At 37.6% G+C, this 16785-nt stretch overlaps 1 protein-coding gene and 1 pseudogene across 1 annotated transcript in view; both read left to right on the top strand.

Moving 5' to 3' along the window:
• LOC138091592 (ankyrin repeat domain-containing protein 26-like) overlaps nucleotides 1-15392 on the top strand; it is a 48705-nt gene extending 33313 nt beyond the window's left edge. The window contains exons 15-21 of the mRNA XM_068987511.1: nucleotides 424-607; nucleotides 3808-4768; nucleotides 6356-6504; nucleotides 9733-9902; nucleotides 11138-11366; nucleotides 14063-14108; nucleotides 15259-15392. Coding sequence (XP_068843612.1) covers nucleotides 424-607; nucleotides 3808-4768; nucleotides 6356-6504; nucleotides 9733-9902; nucleotides 11138-11366; nucleotides 14063-14108; nucleotides 15259-15392 — 1873 coding nt within the window. The remainder of the gene's footprint in view (nucleotides 1-423; nucleotides 608-3807; nucleotides 4769-6355; nucleotides 6505-9732; nucleotides 9903-11137; nucleotides 11367-14062; nucleotides 14109-15258) is intronic.
• LOC138091095 (patched domain-containing protein 3-like) overlaps nucleotides 1-16785 on the top strand; it is a 140889-nt pseudogene that overhangs the window by 98283 nt on the left and 25821 nt on the right.

Raw genomic sequence — 16785 nt, 5'->3', positions numbered from 1 at the left:
TCCACTTTTGTGTATTCTATTTAATACTGCAAGGAACATCTTTTCTATAAATTCATTTCTACCTTTCTAATTATTTTGAATACATTTTCTTTAATAATATTGTGTTATTTGGTTAAAATATGAGAAGTTTTAAAAAGATCTGTGACCTATATTTCTAAACTATTCTTAGGAAAGCTTATATTGCTTTACATTCTGACCCCCAGATATATGAAGTAGCCATTTTTCTCCAGACAAAATAAAAACAAAATTTTATGCAATTTTATTCTTAACCCTCTGTATGAAAACAGTGATCATTATCAAGTGTTTTTCAGTGTATTCCCCCCATTTTTACTATTTTAAACATTGTGAAGAGGGAACAAAAGTTATTGCAGCAGCAGTGAATAATCTCATAATTTTCTAAAAAGAGGTCTCTAAATTTTGCAGATTCACCTTAAAGCAAGAAGAAGAGAATAGAAGAAATACCAATATGTTGTATGAAAAAATTAGGGAGCAGTTAAGAAGAAATGAAGATAAATATAGTAAAGAAGTTGAAATGAAGCAGCAACTTGAACTCAGTCTCCGAGCACTAGAAATGGAACTGAAGACTGTGACAAATAATCAGAGTCAGGTAGGGTTATCTGTGGTGAAAATTTCAAATTTCTAACACTATTTCATCAGTATTATATCTGATATCCCCCTTTTTTTGAAAAAATACCATTTTATTTTGTGTTGTACCTGTTATTTAGTGTCATTTTATTTAGTGTTATAGGAAATTTTAGGCTGCATCTTAAAAACCAAAGCAAAGAAATTAAAAATTCCCAAAGTAACAGGGCTGGAAATAAGAATTCTATAATCCTAAAATGCTGGATGCACTTTTATGATCAGAGGGATGAAAAGGTCATGGTCAGTAGCTCACACAATAGATACTGAAAAATCACAGGGTTGAGATTGGTGTAGAAACTAGAGGTTAAGCTCTCTGCCCACTTCAGGCAACAGATCCTTCTGCCTTGAGGGACAATTCATGAGTGAATAGGTCTAGAAGAGAATGGGAACTGGGAGGGAAGTTGATACCTAATTTTACATCAAGTTACCTCTGGCCTTCAATCTGGCAGATGGCTGAGGGTCATGGACCACACCCCTCCCTCTGTGCTGTCCAGCCCTCCAATCCACCTTCCCCGTGAACAGCTCAGAGCTGGCTCCAGCTTTCCCAGCTGAGTTCTCCCTCACAATAGAGTCAAGGATAGGTGTTAACTGGCATCCTCGAGAGGAGCAGGAATACTCCCTGGGGAATTTTTTTCCAGCAGTTGGTAGAAACCAGTCACTACTGAAGTTGATTGTCTTTCATTCTGAAGAGTTGTCCAGTGGCATCTCAGAGCAGAGGAATTCACTCCCCTGCCTGATATCCCTCTCAAATACAGACTGGGTCTCATCCCCAAGGTCCTAGCAGATCTCCTACAATGAAAAGCTCTCAGGGAGAGCTCAGGAAAAGTACTATTTGTAATTCAAATCCATTTGTCTACAGCAGTCAGGTAGGGACATACAATGGCTTTGTCCAAGGAGAGGCCTTTAATATTTTCCATAGGAAATGATCTCAAATCTTTTGCGACTGTCTCCAAGGACCCGGAACCCTGATTGTGGTTTAGGCCAGGAAGACCACATGTGCTCCCCCATCGACTGAGCTACCCAACAAAGTCCCTCTGCATTGGGGTGAGCGTCACTCAGTGCTCGTCATCACCATCAGTGTCTAAATCAGAGTCCATTCTTGGCTCCACTGTCATTTCTTTAACCAATACCCTGTCAATGACCTTTTCACATCATTTATTGTTTTTCAATTTGTAAAAAGTGAGACATCCATTGTAAAAACACTTTTGAACACTTTAAAAAGTTGTTTCTTTAGAATAAACTTATAAAAGTGTCTCTCCCCCACCAAGGGCAGGGGGAAAAAAACACTTGCTACAAATAATAGATATTCCGGGTTTTGGTAGTGAATTCACTTCCTTGATCGATCATTAGGATAGTTCATCACTTCCACTGATGGTAAGGAGGAAACTATAGGCAGTTCAGAGATCATATTTTAGAAGTCATTCTGCTACTTATGAGAAAATGAACACTCTGCTCTGTGTAGTGTCTTATTTCAGTACAAGGAACTTTTGAAAACAGTGATAGATATGCCATAATATATATTTAGTGATAGCTATTAAGTGTTTTTCATTGTATTTCCCCCATCTCACTATGTTAAACATTATGGAAAGATAATGAAATTTGTTGCAGCAGCAAATAATCTCATGGTTTTCTAAGAAGAGCTCTCTAAATTTCACCTTATTTACCATTCGTGTATGTGCCATGAATGAAATAGGAGGCTTATTTTGAATTTATATGTTTGTACTAGAGAAGTAACTGTAGTTTGATGTAAGAGAACTAGTAGAGTCAAAAGACCTGGTGAAATGCCTGCAGCTTACTTATATTTTTAACTTCTCCCTTTCCAGAATCATTATAGCTAGTGAGTTAATTGATGTTTGTAGAAGTACTTAGTACAGTTGTCAATAGGTATAAATCTTATAATTGCCTATGAAAATGTTAGAAGGTAGCATATTCTCAAGGAAAATCTTTGTATGAAATTTAACCTATTTAAGTCTATTAAATTTAAATATTAAATTTAATATATTTGATATATTTAAATAAATTTAAATATATACACAGTAATCACTCTTACTGTGAAGTGGCTGTATAGGAGGTATCAGATGCAGTATTTATAAAGCCAGCAAGTGCTATTGTTTATTGAATTATAGTTGATTTACAATATTGCATTAGTTTCAGGTATACAGCACAGTGATTCAGATGTATTTGTATATGTGTGTGTATAAATGAGGCTTCCCTGCTGGCTCAGACTGTAAAGAATCTGCCTGCAATGCAGGAGACCTGGGTTCAATCCCTGGGTTGGGAAGATCCCCTGGAGAAGGAAATGGCTACCCACTCCCATATTCTTGCCTGGGAAATTCCATGGACAGAGGAGCCTGGTGGACTACAGTCCATGGGGTCGCAAAGAGTCAAACATGACTGAGTGACTAACACACATACACATCCACACTCACTCACACACACACAGTCATACATACACACATTTTCCTTTTCAGATTCTTCTTACAGAATATTAATTGTAGCTCCTTATGTTGCGCAGTAGATCCTTGCTGGTTATTTCACATCTACTAGTGTGTATATGTTAATCCCAACCTCCTAATTTATCCCCTCCCCTAACCCCCCATCCCATATGATGACCATAAGTTTTTTTTCTGTGTCTTTCTGTTTTGTGAATAAGTTCATTTTGGATTTCACATATAAGCAGTATGATATAATGCTTGTCTTTGTCTGACTTTCTTCACTTAGGGTGATAATGTCTAGGTCCATCCCTGTTGCTGCAAATAGCATTATATCATTCTTTTTTATGACTTAGTAGTTTTCCATTGTATAAATATTCACATCACATGCCATTTTTAAGTGTAGTCAGATCTGTAAATCTTATATTTTAAGCCTTTTGGGTTTATTGTAGTTCAGAGAAAAGCCTCTCCAGGTCTGAGCTTCTTGAAAAGTCTCTTGGGATTTCTTTTTGACTTTCATGGATTCATTGCCTTCAATTAACTTTTTGAACATTTGAAAATTTCTGCTTTTCTAAAGTCTGAGGTTTGTATATAGCCTTATTTTTTCTGTTTGGAGACACACTTGGTGCAGCCTTTCATTGTATAAGCATACATGATCTTCTTTCATTTCAGAGGAAATCATGAAATGTTACTTTATTGTGTACTAGCTAAAAATCTCCTTTGTTTCACTTAGGCTTCTGCTGGTCCTGAAGAACCAAAAGACCTGTTGTGCAAAAACCAAATGCTGCAGGATGAAATTGCCATGCTAAAACAGGAAATAGACACAGTGAAAAACCAGAACTTGGAAAAGGAAAAGAACTATTTTGAGGACACTGAAATTGTCAAAGCAAAGAATGATGATGCTCAAAAGGCAATAAAATTGAATGAGGAAAGGTTAACAAAAACTATATCCCAGTATACAGGCCAGCTTAATGTTCTGACAGCTGAGAATACAATGCTAAAGTCTAAGCTGGAGAACGAAAAAGAAAACAAACAAAGACTGGAAACAGAAGTGGAATCCTACCGTTCTAGACTGGCTGCTGCCTTTCACGATCATGATCAAGATCAAACATCACAAAGAGACCTGGAGCTTGCCTTCCAGAAAGCAAAAGATGAGTGGTTATGCTTGCAGGACAAAATGAAGTCTGATGTGGCTAACCTAAAAGAAAAGAATGAGGCACTTTCCCAGCAACTTTCTACAGCGGAAAGTAAATTCCATCAGGTAAAAATCAAGTTGCAGCACGCAAGAGATAATCTTAGAGAAAAGACTTTGATGTTAGAATGTGTCCAAAGAGACCTTCACCAAGCAGAGTGTCAAAAGCAGGAAACTGAACACATGTATCAGAATGAACAAGGCAAAGTGAATCAATACCTTGGAAAGCAGGACTCCTTAGAGGAAACATTATCTCAACTCCAGAGTGAAAACATGTTGCTCCGACAGCAACTGGATGATACACAAAACAAAGCCAACAGTAAGGAGAAGACAGACATTAGCATACAAGACCAGTTTCAGCAGATCGTGAGAAAACTTCATGCTGAAAATGAGAAACAAGGTCTGATGCTGGAGGAAAGAAACAAGGAGTTAATCCAGGAACGTAATCATTTAAAAGAGAGAATGTATCAGTACGAAAATGAAAAAACAGAAAGAGAAGTAAGTATCCAGAAGGAGAAATAATTCTCAGACTTCCTGAAAGAAGTTGAATCTAGTTGAATATAAAAAATACATAGGCTATGAATCTATAGTCTCTAAACCAGCCTGAAAGCACAACTTGTATCCAGCAAATAAAAATTAGACCCAGGAAATGCTTTACTTTGAGTAGAGACATCGTGTCTTATGAAATATTAAGAGATTCAGTCCTAAATTGTTAATACAGACAGATATTAGTAATTTACTCTTTTATTATTAAGGTAATCATTTTAATCTTTATGTTACCACATGTCAGTATCGTGATGAAGCAGATAAATAAAATGCTCAAACCTAAAATGAACATTTCAAAATTAAGCTTCAGTTACATGGATTACCTTGACAGTCAATTCCAGGTTTCCCAGAGGCTATATCGTACTTTGGCTTTGGTAGCTTGTCACAGCTTTGTGTCGTATTTGTTGGTATAATTTTATGTTTATTCACGTCAATTTGCGTTAATATGGGAAACATTTTAGCCTTAAATCATTTATTCTTAAAGCCTCTCAACTCTTTAAATGCATCTGCTTATCATTAAAACATAATTTGGGACTCAAGTGGTGAGCTTTAGCAAAATTCTTCTTGATTTAATCTTCCCACCGCTATTTATGATTTACTTAGAATATTTTTACAACAACTTGCTCATAATTCTCATTTTCAGTATCAATTAATATCATTTAGATACAAGCTTGTCCACTAAAAATGAAGGGTGTCAGGATTCATGATCAGCAGGAATGGAGTGAGTCAGGGAGAGGATTGTAGGGCCTGCAGTCTGGAGACAGGAAGAAGAGGCCACTTTAACGAGGCTCCTTGAAGGCCATGGGAGCAACCTCATTTTTAAAATTTTATTTTTCTTTTATATTGGAGTGTAGTTGATTTACAATTTTGTGTTAGTTTCAGATGTACAGGAAATTGATTCAGTTATACTTATACATATATCCATTCTTTTTCAGTTCCTTTTCCCATATAGGTGACTACAGAATATTGAGTAGAGTTCACTGTGCTCTACAGTAGGTCCTTATGATTAGCCAAGGGCAAAGGTGGGGAGGAGGGATAAATTAGGAGTTAGGGATTAACATAGACATACTACTAGATAGATAATAGTTAAGCCACAAGGGAATGGCCTCAGTTTTCTGCTGAGCTAGGAATCTGTTGGGAAGATCTGAGCACTGGTTGGAATATGTGAAGATCTCTGAAGTTAATAGAAGCCTCTAATAAAGAAAAAGGGAAAATGTTCCATTGCGTGGAATTTTCCACCACTTGTCCCACATTCAAACCTATTTCTTTCTGGTTGTGAGGTAATGAAGCTCTGCAGATCTATTGGGAGGAGCAGGGCGTGCACAGCAGGTCTGCATCTTTTGTCCGAATAACTTAATATCAGAAAGGCCAGAAGGTGGCCCCTTCCGTGTCTGTAACCAAATTCAGTGAGGAGGGGAAAGAAGGTGAGTTGCTGTCTGTGGTGATAGTTTTCAAAGTACATATGTTGGAGTTATCTCTTCTTAACGTAACGGAATAGTAAAGTGATTTGATAAACTCAGTGACAGAGTGTCTTACTAGGCAGTTGTGAGACAACTTCAACAAGAACTGGCTGATGCCCTGCAAAAGAAGTCTATGTCAGAGGCTTCACTGGAAATCATGTCAAGTTATTGGGCTAAATTAGAGGCTGAGACACAGGATTTAAAGAACAACTTACATCAACCCACAAGTCAGGTATGTATGAAATTGACGTGTCAACAGTTGATATGTAGGATGAAGTGTTTTAGGACCCTCATTTTCATGGTCAGCTTTCTTTTGTATTTTTGTTACAAGTAATTAACTACAATTTTCTTATCTTTATAATGCACTCATTTCTTAAACTCTGACTTTCATTCTACCCTTTGCATTATACATATTTTTTCTTATATTATTTACCCTTAGGAAAGTTGAGAATTGTGCCTCACTGTTCACACAAGTTGAGAGACATTTTTTTATTTGAAATAATACTTTTTTTTTGTAGTGATAGCTGTATTACATAATGAGGCTAGCCAGATAAAATCAAAGGATAATGTTTAATGGAAGGTTCCAGAAAATTATCATTTCTCATCTTTCTTTTTATGACTGGCTGTAGAGTTCTGTATTTATTTATTTCATGGATTTTAGAATAACTTGTGCAGAAAGGGTATTACAAAAACCAGGTGAAATATAGGCATTGCCTTCTTTCCTTTTCATTTTAAGTATATTGCAAAAGCATGGAGGTTCTCAGATGATGTATAGTACGTACATCCAAACTAGAGAATTAAGAAGATTATCTAGATCCTACCATTGGATTTTTTTAAGCTATTGAGAAATAATTCACATATCATAGAATTCACCCCCTCAACATGTGTAGTTCAATATCTCTTAGTCTAGAGATGTGTCACCTGTGACCACAGTCAATTTTAGAGCCTTTCCATCACCCCACAAAAGAAACCCTGTATCCCTTAGCCACCACCTATGGCCTTCCATCCCTCAGCCCCAGGCAACCCCTAGTCTAATATCTGTCTCTGTAGACATGCCTGTTCTGGGTATTTTATATAAATGCAATCATACAATATGTGCTTCTTTGGGATTAGCTTTTCTCATCTGACGTCATGTTTTCAAGGTTCACCTGTGTGATTGCACGTATCAGTTCTGTTTGTTGTTTGTCAATCAATCAATAGTATGTTACTAAGCCATGTGTCCATCATCAGTTGATGGAGCTTTGGGTTGTTTCCACTTTGGGGCAATTAATAATGCTGCTGTGAATACTGATTTACACATTTTTGTGTGGACATGTTTTTATTTCCCTGTGGTTGAATTTTATCCTCAGAGGTAACTGGCTGATTTCAGCTTTCTCGGCCCTTGCTCAGGCTATCCTTACAGTTTCTTTTCCTCTTGACTGCTGCTGCTGCTGCTGCTAAGTCGCTTCGGTCGTGTCCGGCTCTGTGTGACCCCATAGACGGCAGCCCACCAGGCTCCCCTGTCCCTGGAATTCTCCAGGCAAGAACACTGGAGTGGGTTGCCATTTCCTTCTCCAATGCATGAAAGTGAAAAGTGAAAGTGAAGTCACTCAGTCGTGTCTGACTCTTCGCAACCCCATGGACTGCAGCCTATCAGGCTCCTCTATCCATGGGATTTTCCAGGCAAGAGTACTGGAGTGGGGTGCCATCATCTTCTCCATTTCCTCTTGACTAGGCCTCCATTATTTGAGACTTGGTGCCCTGTCTCTCCTCCTTCGTGGAGCTTTCCTGAATGTCCACCTCTCATGGAGCCTTTTCACTTCAGCCATTGTTATCTAGTCTCTGAGGAAGAATTTAACCCCTAATTTTACACTGCTGCCATTTTTTTCCATGAGGGGGAATCTTGTCTAAGTATACATTGGTGTTGTAGGGAATATTTTAAGATATGCATCGCACTTGTCTTGCATAAAAGGACAGTAACAAAGGATTACAAGAATAAGGCATTTTTTGTTGTTGCTGTTCAGAAAAATGTATGGATCATCTCTGTAAACTATTAGGAGATGGGATATCTTTATCTTTGCAAATCATTTCTCTTTGGATTGCAATTCAAATTAGCAAAAAGTCTTTGTAGTTCAGAAAAAGGCTTATGGGATTAGACTCTGTATTTATAAGATTTATTAATTAGAGCCTTATTCTCACAGACTTCTTTTGGGAGGCATTTATTAACTTAGCCCTAGATAACTCAATATAGTATCCCTTAAACTACTTTAAAACCCTGGGTCATTAAGATGGGGGAAGGATTAAGAGACGTTCTACTAAGAGGGGCCTTGTAGTCATTTTATGGAGGAAAGATAGAAAAATATTATTGTAGAACAATAAAAGAGTATAAAATCAAGTGCAAATGTTGTTTGACAAAGATGACAGTGAAGAATATATTTTGTGAATCTTGGTGGTGTGAACATCTTTCTTGATTCTCTGAGTAATCCCTGGTCCTACATTCTACAATACACCTACCATCCTTTTAGTTTGATCCTGGGTTTGAATTAGGCTGTGCTTAATCCACATTCCTCATTACCGAATAGTCTCATTTTCTTCTTGAAGAGTGATGATTTTCCAGCAGAGCTGGAAACTGCATCTTCAAAATGTCTGCACGTGGATGCAGAAAAATCAAGGATTTCAACAGAAGTTAATTTTCTATGAAATGAATGCAAAAGAAATGTGAAAAAACTAGAAAGAAGAAAAAAAAGTTGGAGCAAGATGTAGTGGCTCTCAAAAGTCATATAAACATGAATATGATAGGACACAGTCAAGTAGAGCAGTATCAGCAGGCTACTGAAGAAAGAGTAAGACATAATCTTAAGCAGAGAAATGAAAAGAAGTCAACCTATCTTTGTAGGTTAATTTGTTGCCCTGTCATGTGCTTGAAGTCACTTTCGCTGTATATTACATTTCAGACATATACAACTTGTGTGTTTCCTCTGCCTCCCTTAGAGCAGTATGTTTTGTAGGTTTCTGGAAGGGGAGGGCACTTGCTTTCCCTTTAAATATTTCAGTTTCCCCCACAGTTTTCACTGAATTGTCCTATCAGAATGATTCTTACTAGAGAATCCTCTTACTTATAAGACCAGTTGGTATAAAATAAGACCATCAGGAAGAAAAGAAAATATTGTGGTTTAGAACTGATACCATCCTCTTGAATTATTCTAAAGTTGTCTCGTTCAATTTTTAAAATTTTAAGTTGATCCTCCTATTCTTTGAATTATCAGATTATATAAATACTACTATAACAGTCATTCCACTTTAATTTTATAATTCATATTTAATTCACTTCACATTGATGATAATTGTTTTAAACTTCTGCTCTTTTTGTTTTCACCTTTGTAATCACTCTCTGAATCACTGACTCAAAACTAAAGGAAACAAATATAATTTTCCAGGTTATAATTATTTTAAAAATGTTATCTATTTCAACTTGCCTTAGATACAAGCAGGATCTCAACAGATGGAACTCAGAATTAAAGACTTGGAATCTGAACTGTCTAAGATGAAAACTTTGCAAGAAGATTCTAATAAAGCTGAGTTGGAAAAATATAAGCATCTCTACCTAGTAGAACTTGAAGTTAGAAAGTCATTGCAAGATAAACTAGACAAGTAAGTCAAAACACAGAATCACAGAAAATAAATTTAGGTCATTAATTTGTCTCTAAAGCCTATTTTTATAGAGTGTGGTTTCTGAGATTACTAGGAAGTGAAAGCTAACTGGATAGTCACTGCTAAGGGGGCGCTTTAAGACAAACTATTATTACTGTATCAAGTTTTTCCACACTATGTAGAGGCATGCTTGTGAAAAGGGGGGAAATTAACACAGGGGTGAAAGGCAGGATAAATCACAAAGTGGCTAGAAATAATATAGTGACCTTACCCAGGGAGTGTGTGGAAGATGGAAAGGGCAGATCCCACCTGCAGTGCCTAGTCCAGCTTTCCCCACTATCTGAAAGCAGAGCATTCCTAGAACGCCTTTCATAAGCCAAAACAACATAAAGCAAAGAAGCAGGTACCTGAGGACACATCCTGCTAGTCGATGCTAAAATGAATATGCCCAAGTGAAGCACAGGTGATCCCAGACAAGGTTCAGGGCTGTGGCAACTTGATGCTGAGATGTGGGGTGTGGCTCCCAGGGAAGGAGCACGGTGGGGCCAGTTTCCCTGCTTGGGGAGCACGATGCCTCTCACTCTGAAACGTACACTACTGTTTAGAGTTTTGACTTTTTAAATGAGACCAAAATTTGTCTTCAGATTTTTTTTTTTGTTTGGACCATCAGAAACAGGTGCTGACATAGGCCCATAGTAGAAGTGAAGTAACATAAAGTGGACTTTGGGAAAGCAGGGGATACTTATAATTATTCCTGGGGCTGTTTTAGCTCTTTTCAGTCTCACCCACTGACTTTCTCATCCTCCCCTTGACATTGTGGCTCTAGATGATATCCCAGAGCCAAATGCTTAATTTCTCCAAGGTCATGAGTGAAACATATATACAAGCGTGGTGAAAGGAAACACTTGAAAGTAACTTTGTGGGAAGGTGCGTTTCTTTGTCCCTGAACTGTTTCCTGGAGGCAGGTGTGTCCCAGCGGCAGCAGGTGTCACTGTGAGGCCACCTCCCTTTCTCTCTGATGCCCTTTCTCTCCTCTCCCAGCTGTGGCTTGTTACTGGAGGAGCCCCAGACACATGTGTACTTTTTTAGAACAAGGTTACAGCTGTCATTGTTTACAGGACGTCTGTGCTTTCAGTGTTCAGTTTAATGGGAATTCCGTTTACTCTATGGCAACCTTAAAAATGCAAATCACTTAGGGAAACATGAACGAAATTGGTGTTTTCCATCTTCCCCAGGACTGATGAGAGGCTGATAGAGACCAGGGCTGAACTTGAGGTGGAGAAGCAGCAGAACAGATCTATACACAGCACTCTTGGCACAAGGCCAGTCCTGGAGTCCTCTTCTGTTGGAAATTTCAATCCTGCTTCAGGGTTCAACACAAATGTTATTTCAAGAGCAAACAGAGGGTTTTCTACCTCAATCCCATGCCCTTCAAATGACAGCATGGAGACTTACTTGACCAAGGTTAGTTCTATTCTATTTTATTCATTGGGTTTCCGAATTCTGATATGAATGATCCTTGTTTAAAATTTGGTGAACCTCTGCGTTGTTTTTTTTGACTTATGCACACTAAGTAAAACCATACTTAACTGTGATAATCAAGGAGACATTTAGTGATTTTTTTGTCCTAGATCTCTCATTTTTAAGAGATACTTATTAAATTCTTAAATTTCTTGAAAAGCTGCATTTAAATTCAACTTTAGAAATGAAACCTTATTGTCTAGTAACCAAAAGTATCCGTTCAGATGTTTGATTTACTTTCTAAATTATTTCACTTCGGCAGTGGTTCATAATCATTTCCAGGCTCTGCTGCACCCACCACAGTTTTTCTACCCCTAAGCATAAGTGAATGACTGGCATCTAAACACTAACCACATATAGATGTTTTTTATTTGAAGGAATCCTAGATAAATCCTTTTTGTGAATTAAACAAACTTGTAATACTTAATCAAAGATTAATTTCTGGTTTTAGGTTAACATTTTTTGGTATTTTCTTATACAAGAGTACATCTTTAACTGCTATTTTACTTACAGAACTTTGATTTAAATTTCTAAAAAAAATCTTGCTAAGCAGTTTTAGAATGTTTCTAAGTTTGTAGTTAAATCAAATATTTAAAAATTGTAAATGAAGCTCACTTTTGTCTCTGTTTTGACATCACCTGAATGAATGATGACTGAGATAGCAATGATGGGGAGTCTTTAAATTGCAACTAGTTTTCATTGTGTAGTCATTATGATTAAAATATCCATTTCAGTCAGTGCACACGGGTTTTATGGTTTTGATGGTGTTTTCATGATGTTGATGATGCAGAGAAAAATAGCCTTTGTTAAATGCAGTCTCAACCTGTTTTCTCATTTGGCTTCTTGCCATCATAGAAGAGCAGTCTAAGGTTTCTTCGAAAGCACTGCAGCTACGTTGGGTCTTAGTACTTGAGAGCCTTGAACCTGGAGGACGTGCTTTAGCTGTGCAGTCACAGCGGGCCTCCAAACACTTCATACCAAGTCAGACACTTCCCCACGCAGGCCTAAGAGGAGGAAGCACATGCTTGACCCCATCCCAGGGGCAGGCTGCCTACTGTAGACCCAAGTTCACGGTGCTGTGGAAACACATCTTTTCAAAAAGAGATTCGGAACCAAGCAAGCACTTTGTAGTTCCTTCTCCCAAACTCACCTGTTAGGTAAATCTCCTTGCTTCTCATAAGGAGGGTAGGAGTATAAGTCCTCCCCTTGAAACTTCAGGCTGAGGAAATGAAGTTCAACTGCAATTTCTGACCAGATTTAGATTATAATTGAGATTACATGCATACTTTTTGTATATACCAACTGATGATGAGAGCTTGGATAGAAGTATGCTAAACAGTAAACAGAGATCTGTTGTGTGTTTTAAATTTTGTCCTCAATAACCCAAAATGTGGATAATTCATTCTTGACTCATTTTAGCAAGCCAGGTTTTATCTAAAGAAAATGAACAAACATCCTTTTAAGGTTGAATCTCTTCAGTTTTGGCCTGCTTGATCAACTAAAGATTCCTTCAAGTTCCCTGTCCTGTGTCTAAAAAATATTTATGCTTTCTAAATTAACTATATCAATTGCTACAAATAGGAATTTGATATTGATTTTATTCTTGTTCATGCATTTAAAACACATTTACTTAGAAAGTCATGTCATGCCACAAGCATTATTGAACTATATAGCATGGTTTTACATATTCATTTTATCTATGTTATAGTTTAAAATCTATGTGTTTTTTTCCTTAATCTGAGGAAGTAGCTGCCATAGGACTCTGGACTCAGTAAGAAGGACATTGCCTTTGTTACTTCTTTTGTAGAATTAGGAACTTTGACTAAATCAATGACTCTCATACCTTAAAAAAAGTTTGTTGTTGTTTTTTTTTTTTCCCCAAAGAAAACAACCTTTCTTTGGAAAAAAAAAAAAAAAACCTGCGTGGAACCGTGTTATATAAAACAGAGGCGAGTATAGAGCTTTTTAGCTAAAGAGTGGCCGAGGCACTGCAGCTGTGACTTCTCTGGTCCTCAACCCTGCAGTGACCCCTGTGGGACCTTCCCTTTCTGTGAGACATAGTTCGGAAACTAACACTTATGAGAGAATCCTTCTTGCTAAACATCTTCAGAACTGAAACTTGCTGGTACATCGTTTCTTGTGTGTAACTTTCTCACCTTTCTGTCTTTTCGTTAAATGGAGAAGTGTAAAGAAAATCACAGATGTGTTCTCCTGATTAACATTTGACTTCAGACTTCCTCCATTTGAACACGATCCTCACCAAAAATCAAAGGTCTCAGAAGTACATGTTTAGGGCAGGAGCTGTTGGGGGAGAAGATAGTAATCTTGTGGGTCATTCCTAGGATTATGGGTCATTCCCTAATTCTCTGAAATTATGTGTACTATAGACTGATATTTATTGTACTTTTTATCAGATTAATCTAAATAGCATTCCATATATATGGTTCTTTTATCTATAAGCAGAATAAGTAGGAATTCATTTTCTTTTATTTATGTGATTTTTTTTCTACTGAAGTAATCTTGAAGTTAAGTCTAGTCTCTAAAAGTATTATTTCAAAGTCACATTTAGTAAGTTTTATGTCATTCCTATGATAATATCTCGTTTATCTTAAACATAAATAATATTTGACTTATTTCAGATGCAGCAGGAGTTGGACAGGAGTATAACTAGAGAAATAAGAAAAGGTATGTTGCCAAAACATATGAATTAAATTTAGACATTGATTTCTGAAATACTCTGTAAGCAGTAAATGGGATCTCTGTCCACTGTTTGGATAACAGATGGCATATTAAATATTTTTTCTTATACATAGCTAATGAAAAATGTGAAAGTATGAGCAGTCATAGTGAAAAATATCCTTCTTCCTCATTTATTCATCATGTTCCATAGCTTGAAAAACAATCTCTAAAGATCTATATATTTCTTTTTATTTCTGGTTATATCCTTCTTCTACTTCATCCCTGTGAAACTATCCGCCTACACCTGACACTATTCTCAGAAAACGTGGAGTTCATCAATTTCTCAAGTGTTGGTAGTGGTTAAGGCTAAGAAATCCAGACTCAAGCAGTCACATTTGTGCAGCTGCCACTGGGTTGGGTGACTTTAAAATTTCTGTCACTGACTTTGTCACCAGTTTATATTTTATTCTCAGGAAAAGCCCCAAACACCCACATCAATTTGGGTCCCGCCAAAGAAGCTGACCTTATCTCTTTACCACCCTCCTCTGCCCCTCAGCTCTGCGTCTAACCAGCCAGACTGTGTAGGATCCCACAGGTGCGCTTCCTCTCTCCGGTCCTTGTATGTGCTGCTCCCCTCTATCTCTTGCACGTTTCCCTGTCCTTCAGGTAGCTGCATATATATCACTTCCACCAGAAAGCTGGCAGTATTGACACAAAGCTGGCTCTCCCTTCTGAGTGTTCCTTGTGCCATCTTTTATATCTGTCTTTGTATTCATGACTCCGTATGGAGATTACCTGTTCGTCTATTTTTCCAGTTTGCATTTCATTTTTCAGGGTGGACTGGGTCACCTTCATCTTATAATTCCAGTGCTTGTCACTATGCGCACCTTTGCACATAGTTACTGAGTAAATGAATGGAGGATGAGAAACCTAGAAACTCTGGTACTCAGTCATATGTGCGACCATGAGCAGATTATAAAATTGTAATCTTGTATTTTATGTCATGCGATCTATAGATATATTTCATTTTCCAGAACACTAGGAAAGGCCTCAGGTTTTTGGCGGTTGTTTTGTTTTGTTTTGTTTTGTTTTTACTAATACTTAGTTAACTCAAGTATTTTGGGTAAAGAATATAATTCTTTCCTTTTCTTTCCAGTTGATGCTGAATTTGCATCTGATGCCTTTACAGTGTCTCAAGTATCTGCAGATGGGTCAAATGTGTACGATGACCAAATTTTGAAAACAAAAGCACAGTATACACAGATTTTGAAGGAAAAATTTATGATTTAGAATGATAAATCGTGAAAGTTTCCCTACTGGACTGTTTCCATGACATTTCATTGTTTCCCATTAAAGATGATGAGAAAAATCTTTATTAAAGGAAAGTATTTTTGTATTACCTCTCTATGATGAAAATTTATATAGCATTTTAAGTGATGTTTCTCTGCATCTAACTTACTTTTAAGCAGATTTAAAAACCAACACTGCTGAGTCTTCCATATCCTAAGCAATAGTGTAGTCATTCAATTACGTCCGTCTGTTTGCAACCCCATGGACTGTAGCCCACCAGGCTCCTCTGTCCATGGAACTCTCCAGGCAGGAATATTGGAGCAGGGAGCCATTCCCTCTCCAGGGAGATCTTCCAGACCCTGGGATCAAACCCGGGTCACGTGCATTGCAGGTGGATTCCTTACCATTTGAGCCTCCAGGGATACCGTTTACAAACTCAGACTGAGCCCTAATACCAGCTGTTTAAACAGCACCCAAAGAGCCAGACTTGTCATTAATTTTTAGTGATGTTGATTGATAGCTTTTTTGTATGTCCCACTTTTTATCACTATATATAAACCAAAGATTTAGATACTGATATTATGGCTACCATCAATGTTTTGATGTATTACAATTGTTTATAGAGGCATAAAACTTACTATATGTAACTTTAAGCACAGATTCATAGGTCCTTCCTCATGGATAAATAATGTTTGCCTGAGTTTTCACCTTTTAAATGAATGAACTTAAAAATTTTTTTTAGTTTTAATTAGAGGATAATTACTCTACAATATTGTGATGATTTTCCGCCATACATTTACTTGAATCGGCCATAGGTATGCACATGCCCCCTCCCTCTTGAACCTCCCTCCCACTTCCCTCCCCTTTCCACCCCTCTAGGTTGTCACAAAGCACCAGCTTTGAGTTCCCTGCATCATACAGCAAATTCCAAAAAGACACATGTGCCCCAGTGTTTATTGCAGCACTATTTACAACAGCTAGGACATGGAAGTAACCTGCTGCTGCTGTTGCTGCTGCTAAGTTGCTTCTGTCGTGTCCCACTCTGTGCAACCCCATAGACGGCAGCTCACCAGGCTCCTCTGTCCCTGGGATTCTGCAGGCAAGAATACGGGAGTGGGTTGCCATGTCCTTCTCCAATGCATGAAAGTGAAAAGTGAAAGTGAAGTCGCTCAGTTGTGTCCGGCTCTAACAGACCGCATGGACTGCAGCCTACCAGGCTCTCTGTCCATGGGATTTTCCAGGCAAGAGTACTGGAGCGGGTTACCATTGCCTTCTCCAGTGGAAGTAACCTAGATGACCATTAACAGATGAATGGATAAAGAAGCTGTGTATTATTCAGCTATAAAAAGGAATGCATTTGAGTCAGTTTTAATTGACTTTTGATTTACTTTTG

Source organism: Capricornis sumatraensis, chromosome 15 (genome assembly GCF_032405125.1).
Source record: "Capricornis sumatraensis isolate serow.1 chromosome 15, serow.2, whole genome shotgun sequence".
NCBI classification, from domain to species: domain Eukaryota; kingdom Metazoa; phylum Chordata; class Mammalia; order Artiodactyla; family Bovidae; genus Capricornis; species Capricornis sumatraensis.
Note: the sequence above shows the minus strand (reverse complement) of the source record. Positions and strands in the feature narration are given on the sequence as shown.